This window comes from Engystomops pustulosus, chromosome 9 (assembly GCF_040894005.1).
Source record: "Engystomops pustulosus chromosome 9, aEngPut4.maternal, whole genome shotgun sequence".
In the NCBI taxonomy this organism is placed as follows: domain Eukaryota; kingdom Metazoa; phylum Chordata; class Amphibia; order Anura; family Leptodactylidae; genus Engystomops; species Engystomops pustulosus.
In genome coordinates this window covers 83,143,366-83,159,632 of record NC_092419.1, presented here as the reverse complement: position 1 = coordinate 83,159,632, position 16,267 = coordinate 83,143,366, and the positions used below count along the sequence as shown (strand labels likewise).

The following is a 16,267-nucleotide window of genomic DNA, read 5'->3' as shown; positions in this document are numbered from 1 at the left end:
TAGAACCACCTCTTCTCTAGGTGTAGAGGATGTCCCCTGTCTATGGTGATGGTAGAACCTCCTCTCCTCTAGGTGTAGTGGATGCCCCCTGTCTATGGTGATGGTAGAACCGCCTCTCCTCTAGGTGTAGAGGATGCCCTTGTCTATGGTGATGGTAGAACCACCTCTTCTCTAGGTATAGAGGATGCCCCCTGTCTATGGTGATGGTAGAACCGCCTCTCCTCTAGGTGTAGAGAATGCCCCCTGTCTATGGTGATGGTAGAACCGCCTCTCCTCTAGGTGTAGAGGATGCCCCCTGTCTATGGTGATGGTAGAAGCACCTCTTCTCCAGGTGTAAAGGATGCCCCCTGTCTATGGTGATGGTAGAACCCTCTCTTCTAGGTGTAGAGGATGTCCCCTGTCTATGGTGATGGTAGAACCGCCTCTCCTCTAGGTGTAGAGGATGCCCCCTGTCTATGGTGATGGTAGAACCACCTCTCCTTTAGGTGTAGAGGATGTCCCCTGTCTATGGTGATGGTAGAACCGCCTCTCCTCTAGGTGTAGAGGATGCCCCCTGTCTATGGTGATGGTGGAACCACCTCTCCTCTAGGTGTAGAGGATGTCCCCTGTCTATGGGGTTGGTAGAACCTCCTCTCCTCTAGGTGTAGAGGATGCCCCCTGTCTATGGTGATGGTAGAACCACCTCTCCTTTAGGTGTAGAGGATGTCCCCTGTCTATGGTGATGGTAGAACCGCCTCTCCTCTAGGTGTAGAGGATGCCCCCTGTCTATGGTGATGGTGGAACCACCTCTCCTCTAGGTGTAGAGGATGTCCCCTGTCTATGGGGTTGGTAGAACCTCCTCTCCTCTAGGTGTAGAGGATGCCTCCTGTCTATGGTGATGGTAGAACCACCTCTCCTCTAGGTGTAGAGGATGTCCCCTGTCTATGGTGATGGTAGAACCGCCTCTCCTCTAGGTGTAGAGGATGCCCCCTGTCTATGGTGATGGTAGAATCTCCTCTCCTTTAGGTGTAGAGGATTCCTCCTGTCTATGGTGATGATGGAACCACCTCTCATCTAGGTGTAGAGAATACCCCCTGTCTATGGTGATGGTAGAACCGCCTCTCCTCTAGGTGTAGAGGATGCCCCCTGTCTATGGTGATGGTAGAACCACCTCTCCTCTAGGTGTAGAGGATGCCCTCTGTCTATGGTGATGGTAGAACCTCCTCTCCTCTAGGTGTAGAGGATGTCCCCTGTCTATGGGGTTGGTAGAACCTCCTCTCCTCTAGGTGTAGAGGATGCCCCCTGTCTATGGTGATGGTAGAACCACCTCTCCTCTAGGTGTAGAGGATGTCCCCTGTCTATGGTGATGGTAGAACCACCTCTCCTCTAGATGTATAGGAGGCCCCCTGTCTATGGTGATGGTAGAACTGCCTCTCCTCTAGGTGTAGAGGATGCCCCCTGTCTATGGTGATGGTAGAACCGCCTCTCCTCTAGGTGTAGAGGATGCCCCCTGTCTATGGTGATGGTAGAAGCACCTCTTCTCTAGGTGTAGAGGATGCCCCCTGTCTATGGTGATGGTAGAACCCTCTCTTCTAGGTGTAGAGGATGTCCCCTGTCTATGGTGATGGTAGAACCGCCTCTCCTCTAGGTGTAGAGGATGCCCCCTGTCTATGGTGATGGTAGAACCACCTCTCCTTTAGGTGTAGAGGATGTCCCATGTCTATGGTGATGGTAGAACCGCCTCTCCTCTAGGTGTAGAGGATGCCCCCTGTCTATGGTGATGGTGGAACCACCTCTCCTCTAGGTGTAGAGGATTCCTCCTGTCTATGGTGATGGTAGAACCGCCTCTCTTCTAGGTGTAGAGAATGCCCCCTGTCTATGGTGATGGTAGAACCGCCTCTCCTCTAGGTGTAGAGGATGTAGATGGGGGGATGCTATGAAAGCTGCTTTGATTAAAAAGTACAACTTAACTCCAGAGGTGTACCGCAAGAAATTCCGGAGTGTAAAGCGAGAAACAACTGAGAGCTACGCTGATACAGTAGGCAACTTACGGACTACCTTTCTACAGTGGACCCGAGGACTTTCTGTCAACAGCCGTGAGGACCTGGAGGATCTCATGATAAAAGATCAGTTTCTGCACATTTGTCCTGTGGATGTACGACAGTTTGTTTGTGACAGGGAGCCTAAAACTGCGGATGAAGCTGCGCAGATTGCAGACTCCTATACTGCCAACCGGATGCCTGAAGCCAAGAGGGAAACATCCCCCCAAAGGTCCACCAGCTGGAAGGAGAAACAAGCCAGGACAACATCACAACCTTCTGTCTCCAAAGTGGGTGAGAACCTTACACTGAGGGAGTCTATAAATCAGGGGGATATGCGCAAATGTTTTAATTGTAACAAAGTGGGTCATCTGAGGTCTGCGTGCCCAGAGAGAGAGGTGACTGTCTACTCTACAGCACCAGTAGTCATGCTGCTTTCTGGTGATATGGAGAAATTACAGCACCACATGCAGACGGTGATAGTGGGTGATAGAGTCACCCAGGGATTAAGAGACTCAGGGGCAAGTTATTTTTTAGTTCGCCCTGAGGTTATAAACCCTGAGGACATCATTCCAGAAAAGACTTTGCCTGTGAAGGGGATAACTGGGTGCCATCCAGGAGTGCCCGTTGCCAAGGTTTTTATGGACTGGGGTTCTGGTAGAGGTATCAGACAAGTGGGAGTGTCACAAGAATTGCCTGTGGATGTATTGTTGGGAAATGATTTGGGAAAAATGACAACTGTGTATGTGCCTGATGTACAACAATCATATGAGAAAATGGGCAGAAGCCCAAGGGGACTGATCTGGGAGAGAGGACAGGATAGCAAGAGCAAGGCTATGCCTGCTCCAGAACCAGAGGTGTCCCAGTATGAGGAAGCTACGGGGGAGGGGGTGGTGAATGGGCCCCCAGAGATAACCCTGCAGTCAGCAGATATGGTGAAGGGTGTGAGAGGCTGCCAAGATGGAGTCTCTGAATCTGCACCTCAAAGCTCTAAGGTCCTGAGTGTGGATCTGGTGGAGGCCATTAATCAAGGAGAGGTCCTAGAGCAGACAAGATGAGTAAGGCTCAGAGCATGAGCCACAAAGATGCCTCTACTCAGACTGGGGAGATGCAGTGTGTCTATGAGCCAAAGACAGCGTGTACACTAGAACCAGTGCTGAGAGAGGAGACTGGGGTCCACAGTGAGGTCGGGTTCCCAGTGATGAGTGTTGCCAGTGCAGTTTTGGGGAGCGATCAGGAAGTGGAGCAGGGGCATAGGGACTCTAAGGAGAGCGTTCAGTCAGTGGTCCAACCTAAGCCCTGTAGTATCAATGGTAGAGGGAGGAACCCCAATAGCTGTACAGCTGGAAAACCAAAACATAATGTAACTGGGTACAGTAGTCCTACACTTAACTACATTGGTATTTCATCCAGCAGGGAGAGGGTTAAACATTTCACACTTGGTAGAGGGGACACAGAACTCAGTGTTTCTGCAGCACAAAGCCATAAAGTCAGCAGGGGGTCCCAGCACAGCAGTGTACAAGTGACCAGGGGAGATAGTACTTGGCCTTATACACAGGACAAAGGACCAGATGGTTGATGTGCCCAGGTAATCACATCTTATGGCAATGATTTTTATGGTACTGAACTTCTGCTATGTATTATTGGTAATTGGCTTGGGAAAATTTAAAATGGCGTGGGTCATTTCAAATTTGCCCAATCTTGAAAGGGGGAGGTGTCAAGGAGATATTAATTGTGAATGTATAAGATTGGTTTAACTATAGGGTAATTACAAACTCTGTTTAAATATTTGGCATCTATTGAAGCGTCCAGGCAGCTTTTATGACATCCTGGAGCTTTAACAGCCTGATAAACTCTGAACTGAAGACTGGTCTGTTCAGACCCCAAAGGACATTTGGTCTCCCTACCCCCCTCTTCTGCATCAGGATTTGGAAACAAAAGACTGTTTAAATATTTCTGGACTCTCCCCCCCTCATTAACACTTTGCCCAATCGTGAATGACCCTCTGGACTAATTAATGAATGGGAGGTTCTGAAATCTGAACCAAACTGAGAAGTTATAAAACAATATGAAATCCAAGAATTGTTGTTCACATTTTGGGGGCTGCTTGACAAGCTGAGTGTGTTCCTTATTTCTCCCACCTCCAGGGATCAGGATTTACTTTAAGTTGTAAGTTTCTGTTATTTTTCTCCCTTTTTATTTTATAACTGTTTTGCTGTGTTGCGTGTCATTTTATTTTGTAATTCTTTTGTTTTTAATATCTTTTTTATGCACTGATCAACTTTTTGTAATTAAAGCTTTTCACTTTAATTTTGGTCCCTGTATGCTCTGCGAACTCATAGCCTTGTGAAGTGTGGTTAGCTGTGTTACTGCTAAAGTGCTGAGTGTGCATGTCTAGTGGTGTGACAAGGTGACTGCTTGAGAAGCAAGAGTTGTTGTAGAGTGGGATACTTATTGGTCCCAGTATAAATGCAATAAGTGGTGGCAGCGGATCTGGTGCTGGATCTGTATGAGGTGTTATTTAGGCTCAATTTGTGTCCTGAGTGAAAGGTGAGCGCAAGTTTGAGTAGGCTAAATTAACCCGTACAGTTGCACCCCACGTCACGTGACGAGGCGGCGGCGTCCTCGCCGTGACAGGAATTATTATTATTAACATTGTGAAGCTGCGTTCACTCATTCTGCCTGGATTGCGTTTCAAAAGAAACGCAAGTGATCTGTAACAAGCGCCCTGTGTTTTGCATGTCTTCGTGTTGAAACGCATATAGATCGGAATGTCTGAACACAGTCTTATGCACGCAATGAAACCAGGATAGAACAGGAGACAAAGACAGTGGGCCCTAATGTGGGTAATAACAATGGGTTAACCATTGATGAAACAGAGCCAAGCTGCAGGAGAGTTCTGGGCATGGTCCTACATAATCCAAACAGCCAGCAACGCAAAACCTGTGTGGAAGACACAGTCAGTCCCTCCTCAGCTGCAATCCACGGACAGAGAGTGTCACCAACACAGATATTACAAACATATTGTGGATTAAAATATAATCCTGATAAATGCAGCATGAGCGTGAGTGTTGGTCCAGAAAATGGCAAAATGAGATTGTTGGAAAATAAGTTCTCGGATTTCAAATATGGAAATATAATAAGTCCCTGGATCAATGAACTGTATGATTAGAAAACATCAATCACCAATTAAACGACTGGTTTGCTTGATAACTTAGAGGGGTTGTCTGAGATTAAAAAAAGATTCCTAAACTCTCTCACTACTCACATACACACTTGGCCCATATTATCTTTGTGAATGTTTTTGCTCCCACTAGTCCAGTTCATTGTTTATCTGCTTGTGTAGATGTTTATGTTGATATGTCACCTCCAAAATGTACACAGAGGGCAGGGCCTGCTCCAGGTTTCAGTGGGCACCTTGGCGACAGCGCCTCACTGGGTCCCTTCGCTCATGTGGTGGCATTAAAAACACAGACCTTAAGATACCAATATTAATATGCATTAATAATGCATTAATTAATATACACCCCCCAGGCTCCATTAATTAATAACCCCCCCCCCTGGTGCTATTACTTACTATACATCCACCAGGCTCCATGAATTAATATACACCTCCCCCCAGGCTCTATTAATTAATATACACCCCTCAGGCTCCATTAATTAATATATTACCCCCCAAGGCTCCATTAATTAATATACACCCCCTCCCCCCCAGGCTCCATTAATTAATATACCCCCCCCCAGGCTCCATTAATTAATATACCCCCCCCCAGGCTCCATTAATTAATATACCCCCCCACCCCCTCCCAGCCACAATACAGTAATTAATATACCCTCCAGTCTCCATTAATTAATATACACCCCCCCCAGGCTCCATTAATTAATATACACCCCCCCCCCAGGCTCCATTAATTAGTACACCCCCAGTCAGGTTCCATTAATTAATTAAATACACATTATTAGTGACCAGAAAAAAATAATAAATGCTAACTTACCTCAAACCAAACCAAATCCATAAATGTAACATTGCTCAATAATCACGCTCAGCATGCAGGGAAACCTCACCTGCCATATCCACAAGCCGCACACCTCCTGGCAAGTGACAATGCAGGTGGTGATATACAATGCAAGCACAGCATACAAAATCAACACTCTAGTGATCCACTAGCCGCTATCCTCCTAGCTGGTGGCGTAACTAGGTGTGGATAACCGAACCAGAACCATCTTCTCAGGGACCGCCCCTTAGAGGCGTACATATATGTCTTCACATATAATCCTCCAAGCTAGTGGTGTAACCAGGTGTGGAAAGCTTGTCTCACCCACATAAGTCATTATATAAAACGTATATATCGGATCCATTTATCCTACAGAATTAGGTGCAGCAGTAACACTGACTATGTGTCTGGCTAATTGTCCAGCCATAAATGTAATATAATATTACAGTGCTGCTTCACCGTTATAGTCTGAGACGGCAGGTATCCCCCTCAGTATTGTACCATCCACCACTCATGCGTTCTAGAGTGCAGATATGCGTGCACATAAGGTGTATATGGACAGTCCATAAGATAGATGAAGCAGTAAGGGCGCGTTCATACGTTCTGCTATCGATCGCATTTGTGTTTCCCGGGAAACGCATGCGATTAATAACCCGATCGCATGCTTTTCTCTGGAAACACATATGCGATCGCCCCAAACTCCGCCCCCTGTGCGCTAGCGTCGCGTTATGAACGCGGCGCTAGCGGAACGTGTGAACGCGCCCTCAGATGGAAGCCATGTACACTGCACCAGGCACATAAGCATCTGAATGCAGCATGTGGTATATTTAGAGAACTAAACTTCCCATATCCAATTACTGCTGGACCACATAGATCGGGAATTGGGGGGACCCGCACCTATCATGGTCAGTAAATAGCAGTAAGGTATAGGCCTCTTACGGGCAGCTCCTCTCTCCCTAGTGCAGTGGTTCTCAACCTGTGAGTCGGGACCCCAGCGGGGGTCGAACGACCAAAACCGGGGGTCGCCTAAAGCCATCGGAGCTGCAATTTTACTGTGTTTTTACTGCGAGTTGCATGGTTTGGGGTCACCAAAGCATGAGGAACTGTATTGCTGGGTCACAGCATTGGAAAGGTTGAGAACCACTGCCCTAGTGTATAATACGTGTAACCTCCCAATAACACGCAAAGTAGTGGTGGATATCTTCCCTCAGTCTCTATGCATAAGGACAGGACTCCTGAAGAAGCTCCAGTATGGAGCTTGTGATTGCTTTGCCATATCTGTGCCACGAGAATTGGTACTTAAATAGACATGTGTACCTGTGACATGAAGGTACAATTGTAACCTTAAACCGTATACAAGAGGCCATTACCCTCATGTAAATTCTTGATATATACAGTCAGTGATATGTACAGTGTGTGTGGTAACTACAACCCCATATATATCAGTTATATTACAGTGTGTGAGGTAGGTACATACTCATATAAATCAGTGATACGTACAGTGTGTCAGGTGAGTACACCCTCATATAGATCAGTGATAAGTACAATGTGTGAGGTAAGTACACCCTCAAATAAATCAGTGATACATACAGTGTGTGAGGTAAGTATACCGTCATATAAGTCTATGATATGTACAGTGTTTGAGGTAAGTACACCCTCATATAAATCAGTGATATGTACAGTGTGTGAGGTACCTACCCCTCATAAACATTAGTGCAATATGCAGTATGTAAAGCAATAAGCTGACATATCAGCCATGTATGTAGTATGTGAGGTGACCTGGGGCAGATACTTGGTTAGTTATCTCCCCATATACAGAGCTGTATACACTGAGGTCACCTGCTCCCCTATACATAAGTGTCTGTCTGAACTTACCATGAAGCATCTCCATCACATGTGAGGATCAGAAACATGAGGACACATGGACTCCCATCCTGCCAGAGCTGCCATGTGTAAGATAGCTGGGAGCAGATACATGAGGAGACATAAACTATCATGTCCACATTACACTAGTAAATAAATAAAGCTCCCATGTAGCATAAAGCAGCCATATCTATAGTGTGTGAGGTATAATCATACAGATATCACAGCCATTGCTGCAGGGTATAAGAAAAATAGGAGCAGACTACTGGGGGCACATGGCTGAGGAGACATGCTGCTCCCCAGTAACACTAACCAGTCATATCTTGTAAGGTTATGAGCTCACAGATATCACTGCCAGAGCTGCTATGTGTAACATGGCTGGGAGCAGATACATGAGGAGACATGGAGACATGATCTCCTGTGGTAATTATTAATTCCTGAGGTAAAAATCCTCTCATACATGATGTGGAAGTTGACACTAGTACATGATGTGTGAGGTGTATGTGGTGACAGCAGAGTGATATAACGTGGTAACATAGCTCCCAACCGTCCCGATTTTGCCGGGAAAGTCCAGTTTTTCTTACCTCTGCCCCGCGTCACGGGCAGCTATGAGATTGTCACGGATTCCCCCCGCCCCCCAGGTCCCGGCATGTCCCGCGCTGTGTCCGCATAGTAAATACTTTGAAAGCCAGAACTCACAGTACAGAATGGCTTCTACAGACATCGGGCAGGGAATCCTTTTCAGAGAAGTGTCAGGTTAGCAGAGAGCAGGGACCACATCATCAGCTTCAGATCTCTATCCATATATGGTCACTGCATCTCCTAGGGTTCCCCAGAGCAGACATCGGGCAGAGAAGTGTCGGGTTAGCAGTGAGCAGGCACCACGTCATCAGGCTCAGATCACCATCTCTCCATATATGGTCTCCAGGCACAAGCTCTTTACTTAATTAAATTGAATAAAGTTTTACTCAGGCTGAGATTCAAACCTGGGACCCTCTGCACTGCAGACAGGAGCCTTAACTAACTGAGCTATAAGCCCAGTAATACATAGCTGAGGATTTCTGGTAAATAAGAAGTGTTATCTGCCACTGTTACACTGTGACACAGACTTACTGTACTGATATATAGAGAGGGATCTTCTCAGGGGTTATTATTGTAATTATTGGGACTATTATTATTATTATAAATTTTATTATTTTTATTATTATGGAGACGATTATTAATAATAGTAAAAATAATAATAATCAAAAAATGTAGTAGCATTAAAGTGAATGTGAAGTGGAAAAAGTGATGTAGATGATTGTTGCTCAGTGCTGAAAATATATGAGCCCAGATTTATCAAAAGTAGTGCAAACTCTAGTAAGTACAGGGGGTGCCACATAATTATATACTGGCACATGGTCTTCTATTATCTGGTGTGCTGCTCGGGAAGTATGAATTATTTCATTTTTGGTGCATCTTTAAAGGAAACCTGTCACTAGGGATCTCGTTTTCACTAAAGACAGGTTCCAGAAACCCATTACACATTGCACATATGCCTTTCTGCCTTTTCTAAGTATTTGCATTACAATATAATTGTGTGTTATAACTTATCTTGCACCCTGACAGAATCCCCTGCGTAGTCCCAGGGGTTGGGCTTTGGTTTGGATGCATTTCACAAAACAACATGTGACTTGTCTGTGGTGCAGACTCCTCTGCTCTCATCCCCCACCTTTGTGCTCCTGTACAGCTCTTCCCTCCCCACTTATGTCAGCTCTGTGCCAGGCTGTGAGCTCTGTGAAGGAACAGGAAGAAGGAGCTGTACAGAAGCAGAAATTGGGGGCTGAGAGCTGAGAAGTCTGTAATGTACCCCCTGTAGTGGAATGTCCCCTGAAGAGTCCTCCCAATGGTGGAATGTCCCTTGAAGAGTCCCCCTGTAGTGAAATGTCCCCTGAAGAGTACCCTCTGAAATTTAATGTCCCCTGCAGAGTCCCCCCTGTAATGGAATGTCCCCTGAACAGTCCCCCCGTTAATGGAATATCCCCTGCATAGTACCCCCTGTAATGGAATGTTCAGAGCAGTGCCCCCTCCGCCCCTCCCATCTTTAATGTAATGTCCATAACAGGGCCCCTTAAAAAAATACAATATACTCACCTTCAGCTTCTTTCTGGCCCGCGACTCCCAGCCTGCAAGCACGCATGTCGCGTGACATCATTATGTTGCAAGGAGGCCGTAAAGAAGCCGGAGCCGCCAGGAGAAGAAGCCAAAGGTGAGTATATCATAGATTTTTTTAACATATTTTTTTTTTCATTCAGTGGACGTGGCCCGGGACTGGGTATTCTAGGGTCGTGGCCAGACGGTGCTGCCTCCCAAGGCGACTTGCTCAAGTCACTACAAGTGGTGCGCATAGCACCTTAGCCATGCCATAGCGCCTTAGCCATGCCATAACACCTTAGCCATACACCTTAGCCATGCCGCAGTTTCTTAGCCAACCCTTAGCACCTTAGTTCCCTTTTCAGGGTTAGTTGAGCTTTTAGATCCAGGCAATGTAAGTTAGAATCACTACACAGGACCTTGTAAATGTTACCGGTATCCGTATACTTATTGCATATTGTACTTGGAACCCTATAACAACCACAGGGTGCACTTTAAATATAGAGGGACACTTTTAACCTTGGAAGGGGGGGGGGCCCTATATACTAAGGGCCAGATTTATCAGGTCTTGTAAGCCTGAAACCTGTCATACAAGTGGCAAAATAGGTGCCAGAAATTGTGCCAATTTCCCCTGTACACCACTTATAACCTAGTTATAGCCTGTGCCCTTTCTGCTATAGGCGTCCCGTCAGGACTGCACAGCCACCTTCCATTATTAATCGGGCATGAAGGGGGGGGGGGGGGTATTACATAATTTGCAGATTACATCATGGCGCACTATGATTAATCTCCCGCTACGTGTTACTATGCACTTTTGACTTGGCCGAATAGAATGAATGAAAACTCCTATTATTCTTATTTTAGCAGTAACTGTACTGTTTATGGTATAGCATCAGTATTATTCAACCTTTTGTAGCTGTATTACTGGTGATATTGTCCTTTGTATGGCAGTATTATTTCTATAACCGTATGGGAGTAATATTTTCATGGCTGCTATTTGTGGCAAGGTATGTGTGCCTGCTTATGGACATAGGGGTATAAATGTACTGCACTTTGTATATCTTCAGTATGGGATTCATATAATCTTACAGAAACATACAGATAAATACAGTATTTTTTGGACTATAAGGCGCAACGGAGTATAAGGCGCACCATCAATGAATGCCTGCTAGAACGTCTAAGTTCATATATAAGGCGCACCGGATTATAAGGATGAATGACCAGCAGGTGGCAGACCTGTGCACAGTTCAAGGCAGCTGTTGTCTGTAAGTATGGTTCATATATAAGGCGCACTGGACTATAAGGCGCACCTGATTAAAAGGATGAATGACCAGCAGGTGGCAGACCTGTGCACAGTTCAAGGCAGCTGTTGTCTGCCTGTACGGTTCATATATAAGACGCACTGAACTATAAGGCGCACCTTTGATTTCTGAGAAAATCAAAGGATTTTTTGTGCGCCTTATAGTCCAAAAAATACAGTATACAATCAGAATATTCACTGAATTTCAAATGAAGTTTCCATCAAAGCATTTCCCCATGATACACACAGCACCAGTTTTTAGCACATTAATGAGAAGCATCTTCTACACATCTGCAATCTATGAGGTGAGTCTGTAACAGCTCTTAATGTATTTATTCCACTCATTGCATGTAGTCAATAGAACAGGAATCCAACCATGAAGATGAGTCAGGGCAGAACATAATATCTGTCCCTGAAAATAACTGAGAAGGGGCTAGAGACATATCTATTGTTACAACGAATCCCACAAGCAATTAAACACAGCGAGTGCGTTGTATTACACCCTTCTTCTGTTCTTGTTGTCTATCTTCTTTTTTCGAAGGCATTAGATGTATGTAGTCGCTGACAGAAAGCCCTTTGTTTATAAAAATAAATCTCATGGATTCCCTAAGATTTATTTATTATTATTATTATTATTATTATTATTATTATTATTTACTATTGTTGTTGTTGCTGCATTTTAGCATTTATAAGTATCTATACATATTTTCATTAATTATTTTCATTACTGGTCAGTATTTCTGCTCTCATTAGCAGTGCACACATCATCTGATTCTGTACATACAGTACAATATTACTAAGACAACATTACAACCTTGCCAGAAGCTCACAACTATCCAGTCACTGACAAAGTGTTTTTTTAGCAATGCAGTAATACAAGCATGGGATTCTCATAATAGGCACAAAGTAGCAGCAGTAGATTGCAGACATATGTCTCTATTGGTCGCTAGGGGTGCACGTCACTCCAATTTTCCTATATATCAGAGGATGAAGCTCCAGGGTTGAGTATGAGATGTGTGCTGTATACATAGAAGGAGGGGAGAGGGGTGACTCATCTGCAATCCTGCCTCTTATGTCTTCTGCAGTTTTTAATCACTGACTAGTGGGAAGTAGTTGTGATTTCTGGTGAGAAGCAAGAGAAGAACTTCACATTCAGTATACTCACCTTTAAACAGAAGGGACTTCTACCTCAGCAAGAAGGAATCTTGAGAGTTTCTCAAGTGATATTGGATATGAGGTCAGGCATCCAGGAGGCATCTACGCCACCTTTCTACATGGTAACTTCTCCTCTATCTTGTGGGTCCCACTTCATGGGATACACACAACACAACTGATATATTGAGTTGTTGTGCTACCATGACCAGACATATGTGGTTCTCTCTACCATATGCCTCTAAGCCTTTTAGGAGAACTGATTTGGTGAACTCTTCTGACATTTTCTCTGCATTTTATGGGTTTCCTAACATCTCGTCACTTTTCAAAGGGGGCCTTAATATTGATGACATTGGAGACTTTGAGAACAACACCAAGTATGAAGCTGAGTCTCAGAGCTCCACTGTGAAAGCTCTGCTGATAGTCGCCTACTCAGTCATCTTCATCATCTCTTTATTTGGGAATATTCTGGTGTGCCATGTGGTCATCAAGAACAAGAGGATCCAGTCGGCCACCAGCTTGTTCATAGTCAACCTGGCAGTGGCTGATATCATGATAACCCTGCTCAACACCCCCTTCACCCTGGTGAGATATTACTTTCTAAGCTCTTCTTTACTAGTCTGTAGAGTTCTTCTCTGCATGCTCCTCTGTACTAGTCTTTGTACAAATGTACTGTGTATAAGGTAACATTGCAAGCTCCTCTATACTAGTCTATATACAAATGTACTGTGTATAAGGTAACATTGCAAGCTCCTCTGTACTAGTCATTATACAAATGTACTGTGTATAAGGTAACATTGCAAGCTCCTCTGTACTAGTCATTATACAAATGTACTGTGTATAAGGTAACATTGCAAGCTCCTCTATACTAGTCATTATACAAATGTACTGTGTATAAGGTAACATTACAAGCTCCTCTATACTAGTCTATATACAAATGTACTGTGTATAAGGTAACATTGCAAGCTCCTCTGTACTAGTCATTATACAAATGTACTGTGTATAAGGTAACATTGCAAGCTCCTCTGTACTAGTCATTATACAAATGTACTGTGTATAAGGTAACATTACAAGCTCCTCTATACTAGTCTATATACAAATGTACTGTGTATAAGGTAACATTGCAAGCTCATCTGTACTAGTCTGTATACAAATGTACTTTGTATAAGGTAACATTGCAAGCTCCTCTGTACTAGTTATTATACAAATGTACTGTGTATAAGGTAACATTGCAAGCTCCTCTGTACTAGTCATTATACAAATGTACTGTGTATAAGGTAACATTGCAAGCCCCTCTGTACTGGTCTGTATACAAATGTACTGTGTATAAGGTAACATTGCAAGCTCCTCTGTACTAGTCTGTACACAAATGTACTGTGTATAAGATAACATTGCAAGCTCCTCTGTACTAGTCTGTATAAAGATGTACTGTGTGCAATACTAGAAGAGAAGGTAACATTGCAAACTCCTCTGTACTAGTCTGTATAGAGATGTACTGTGTGAATTAATATAAAACTGAGAACCATTATAGCTCCTCTGTACTAGTCTGTATAGAGATGTACTGTGTGCATTTATATAAAAGTGAGTACCATTATAGCTCCTCTGTACTAGTCTGTATAGAGATGTACTGTGTGCATTTATATAAAAGTGAGTACCATTATAGCTCCTCTGTACTAGTCTGTATACAAGTGTACTGTGTGCATTACTAAAAGAGAAGGTAACATTGCAAACTCTTCTGTACTAGTCTGTATACAAATGTACTGTATAGAAGGTAACATTGCAAGCTCCTCTGTACTAGTCTGCATAGAGATGTACTGTGTGAATTAATATAAAACTGAGTACCATTATAGCTCCTCTGTACTAGTCTGTATACAAATTTACTGAGTGCATTACTAAAAGAGAAGGTACAATTGCACCTCTAAACTAGTCTGTATATAAAAGATGGTAACATTACAAGCTGCTGACCACTACTCTGTATAGAGATGTGTCCTACAAAGTGCATTACTTTAAAAGATTGTAACCTTGCAAGCTCCTGTTTGCTAATCTGCATAGAAGTGTACTATATGCATTACTATAAAAGAGTTGTAAAGAGTTGACTGTGCAATTCTATAAAAGAGGGTAACATTGCAAACTCCTCTCTACTATTCTGTACATATATCTACTATATGCTCTTCCTTATTAGCCTGTATAGAGAAGTGCAATATTATAGATGAGGGTAACAATGCAATCTCCTCTACACTAGTCTATATAGTGGTGTTCTCTATGCAATGCTGTAAGAGAGGGTAACATTGCAAGCTCCTCTCTACTAGTCTATATAGTGGTTTACTCTATGCAATACTGTAAGAGAGGGTAACATTGCAAGGTCCTGGCCACATGTTACATCAGATGTGTAGTGTATGCAAACCTTTAAAAGAGGGTAAAATTGCAAGCTCCTGACTGTTACTATGTGCTATATATATATATATATATATATATATATATATATATATATGAGGGTAACACTGTAAGCTCTTCTTTACCAGTTGGAATAGAGAAGTATACAGTGGACAGTATTATAGAAGAAGGTAACACTGTAAGCTTCTGACCACTGGTCTGTGTAGAGATGTACTGTGTGTATAACTATCAAAGAGGGGACATTGCAAGTCTAGTAATCCATATAGGTATGTACTGTGTGCATTACTATGACAAGGGTAATTGCAAATCCCTGTCTTCTAATCTATGTAGAGATGTAGTGTATACCTTAATGTAAAAGTGGGTAACTTTGCAAGCAGTCTGTATAGAGAAGTATACTGTGAACAATAGAGGGTAAAACTTGTCTTCACTAGGATATTTAGAGATATTCTGTATGCAAAGCTACAATAGCCATATACCATTATCTAGTGACTCATGTTCTTCTGACTCACATAGCTTACAGGAATCACATGTTTATGCAGACTATAGTTATTCTACAAATATATTCTAAGTTATTATATGCAGTATAATGGCAGGACCCGAGGCTTCTTCTTTAGCTTGCAGCACCATGGACAGCACACTTAGGTCTGTGCAATAATCTGCAGAAACTCCTGAGAAATCATGTCTTTGAGAAGATTGTTTTACAGGGAAGTGTGACTTAAAGGGAACCTGTCACCAGGGACCTCATTTTCAATAAAGACAGGTTGCAAAAGCCCATTACAGCTGAAATGCAAATATGTCTTTCTGATTTCTGTAAGCATTTGCATTACAATATAATTTTGTGTTATAACTTACTTTGCACCCTGACAGAATCCTTTGTGTAGTCCCAGGGGTTTGGCTTAGGTTTGGATGACTTTCAAAATACAACAAGTGGCTTGTTTACGCTGTAGAGAGCTCAGCTCTCAGCTCCCCATCTTTGTGTTCCTGTACAGCTCCTCCCTCTCCCACTGGTGTCAGCTCACCAGGCCTGTTGAGCTCTATGATGGAGTAGGAGGAAGAAGCTGTACAGTAGCACAAAGGTGGTTAAGAAATAATAAAAGGAGAAAACCCTTCATAGTTTCATAGTTTCTACGGTTGAAAAAAGACACTTGTCCATCAAGTTCAACCAAGGAAGGGAAGGGATTGGATGAGGAAGGGATTTAGGGGAAACAATTCTATATAACATAACCATCAATGTTATTTAGGTGTAAAAAGGCATCTAGACCCTTCTTGAAGCTCTCTGCTGTCCCTGCTGTGACCAGCGCCTGAGGCAGGCTATTCCACAGATTGACCGTTCTCATAGTAAAAAAGCCCTGTCGCCCTTAAAATTTGTTATACATTTTGTCCCACATGTGGATGCTACTTGGGTGCACAGT

General features: G+C 43.5%; 1 protein-coding gene across 2 annotated transcripts in view; it reads left to right on the top strand.

Moving 5' to 3' along the window:
* Positions 1 to 12,301: 12,301 nt before the first annotated feature.
* Positions 12,302 to 16,267, top strand: part of LOC140076614 (G-protein coupled receptor 83-like) — a 29,213-nt gene continuing 25,247 nt past the window's right edge. For both annotated transcript variants that reach the window (XM_072123219.1, XM_072123218.1), the window contains exon 1: positions 12,302 to 13,046. In XM_072123219.1, coding sequence (XP_071979320.1) covers positions 12,666 to 13,046 — 381 coding nt within the window. In that variant the 5' untranslated portion in view covers positions 12,302 to 12,665. The remainder of the gene's footprint in view (positions 13,047 to 16,267) is intronic.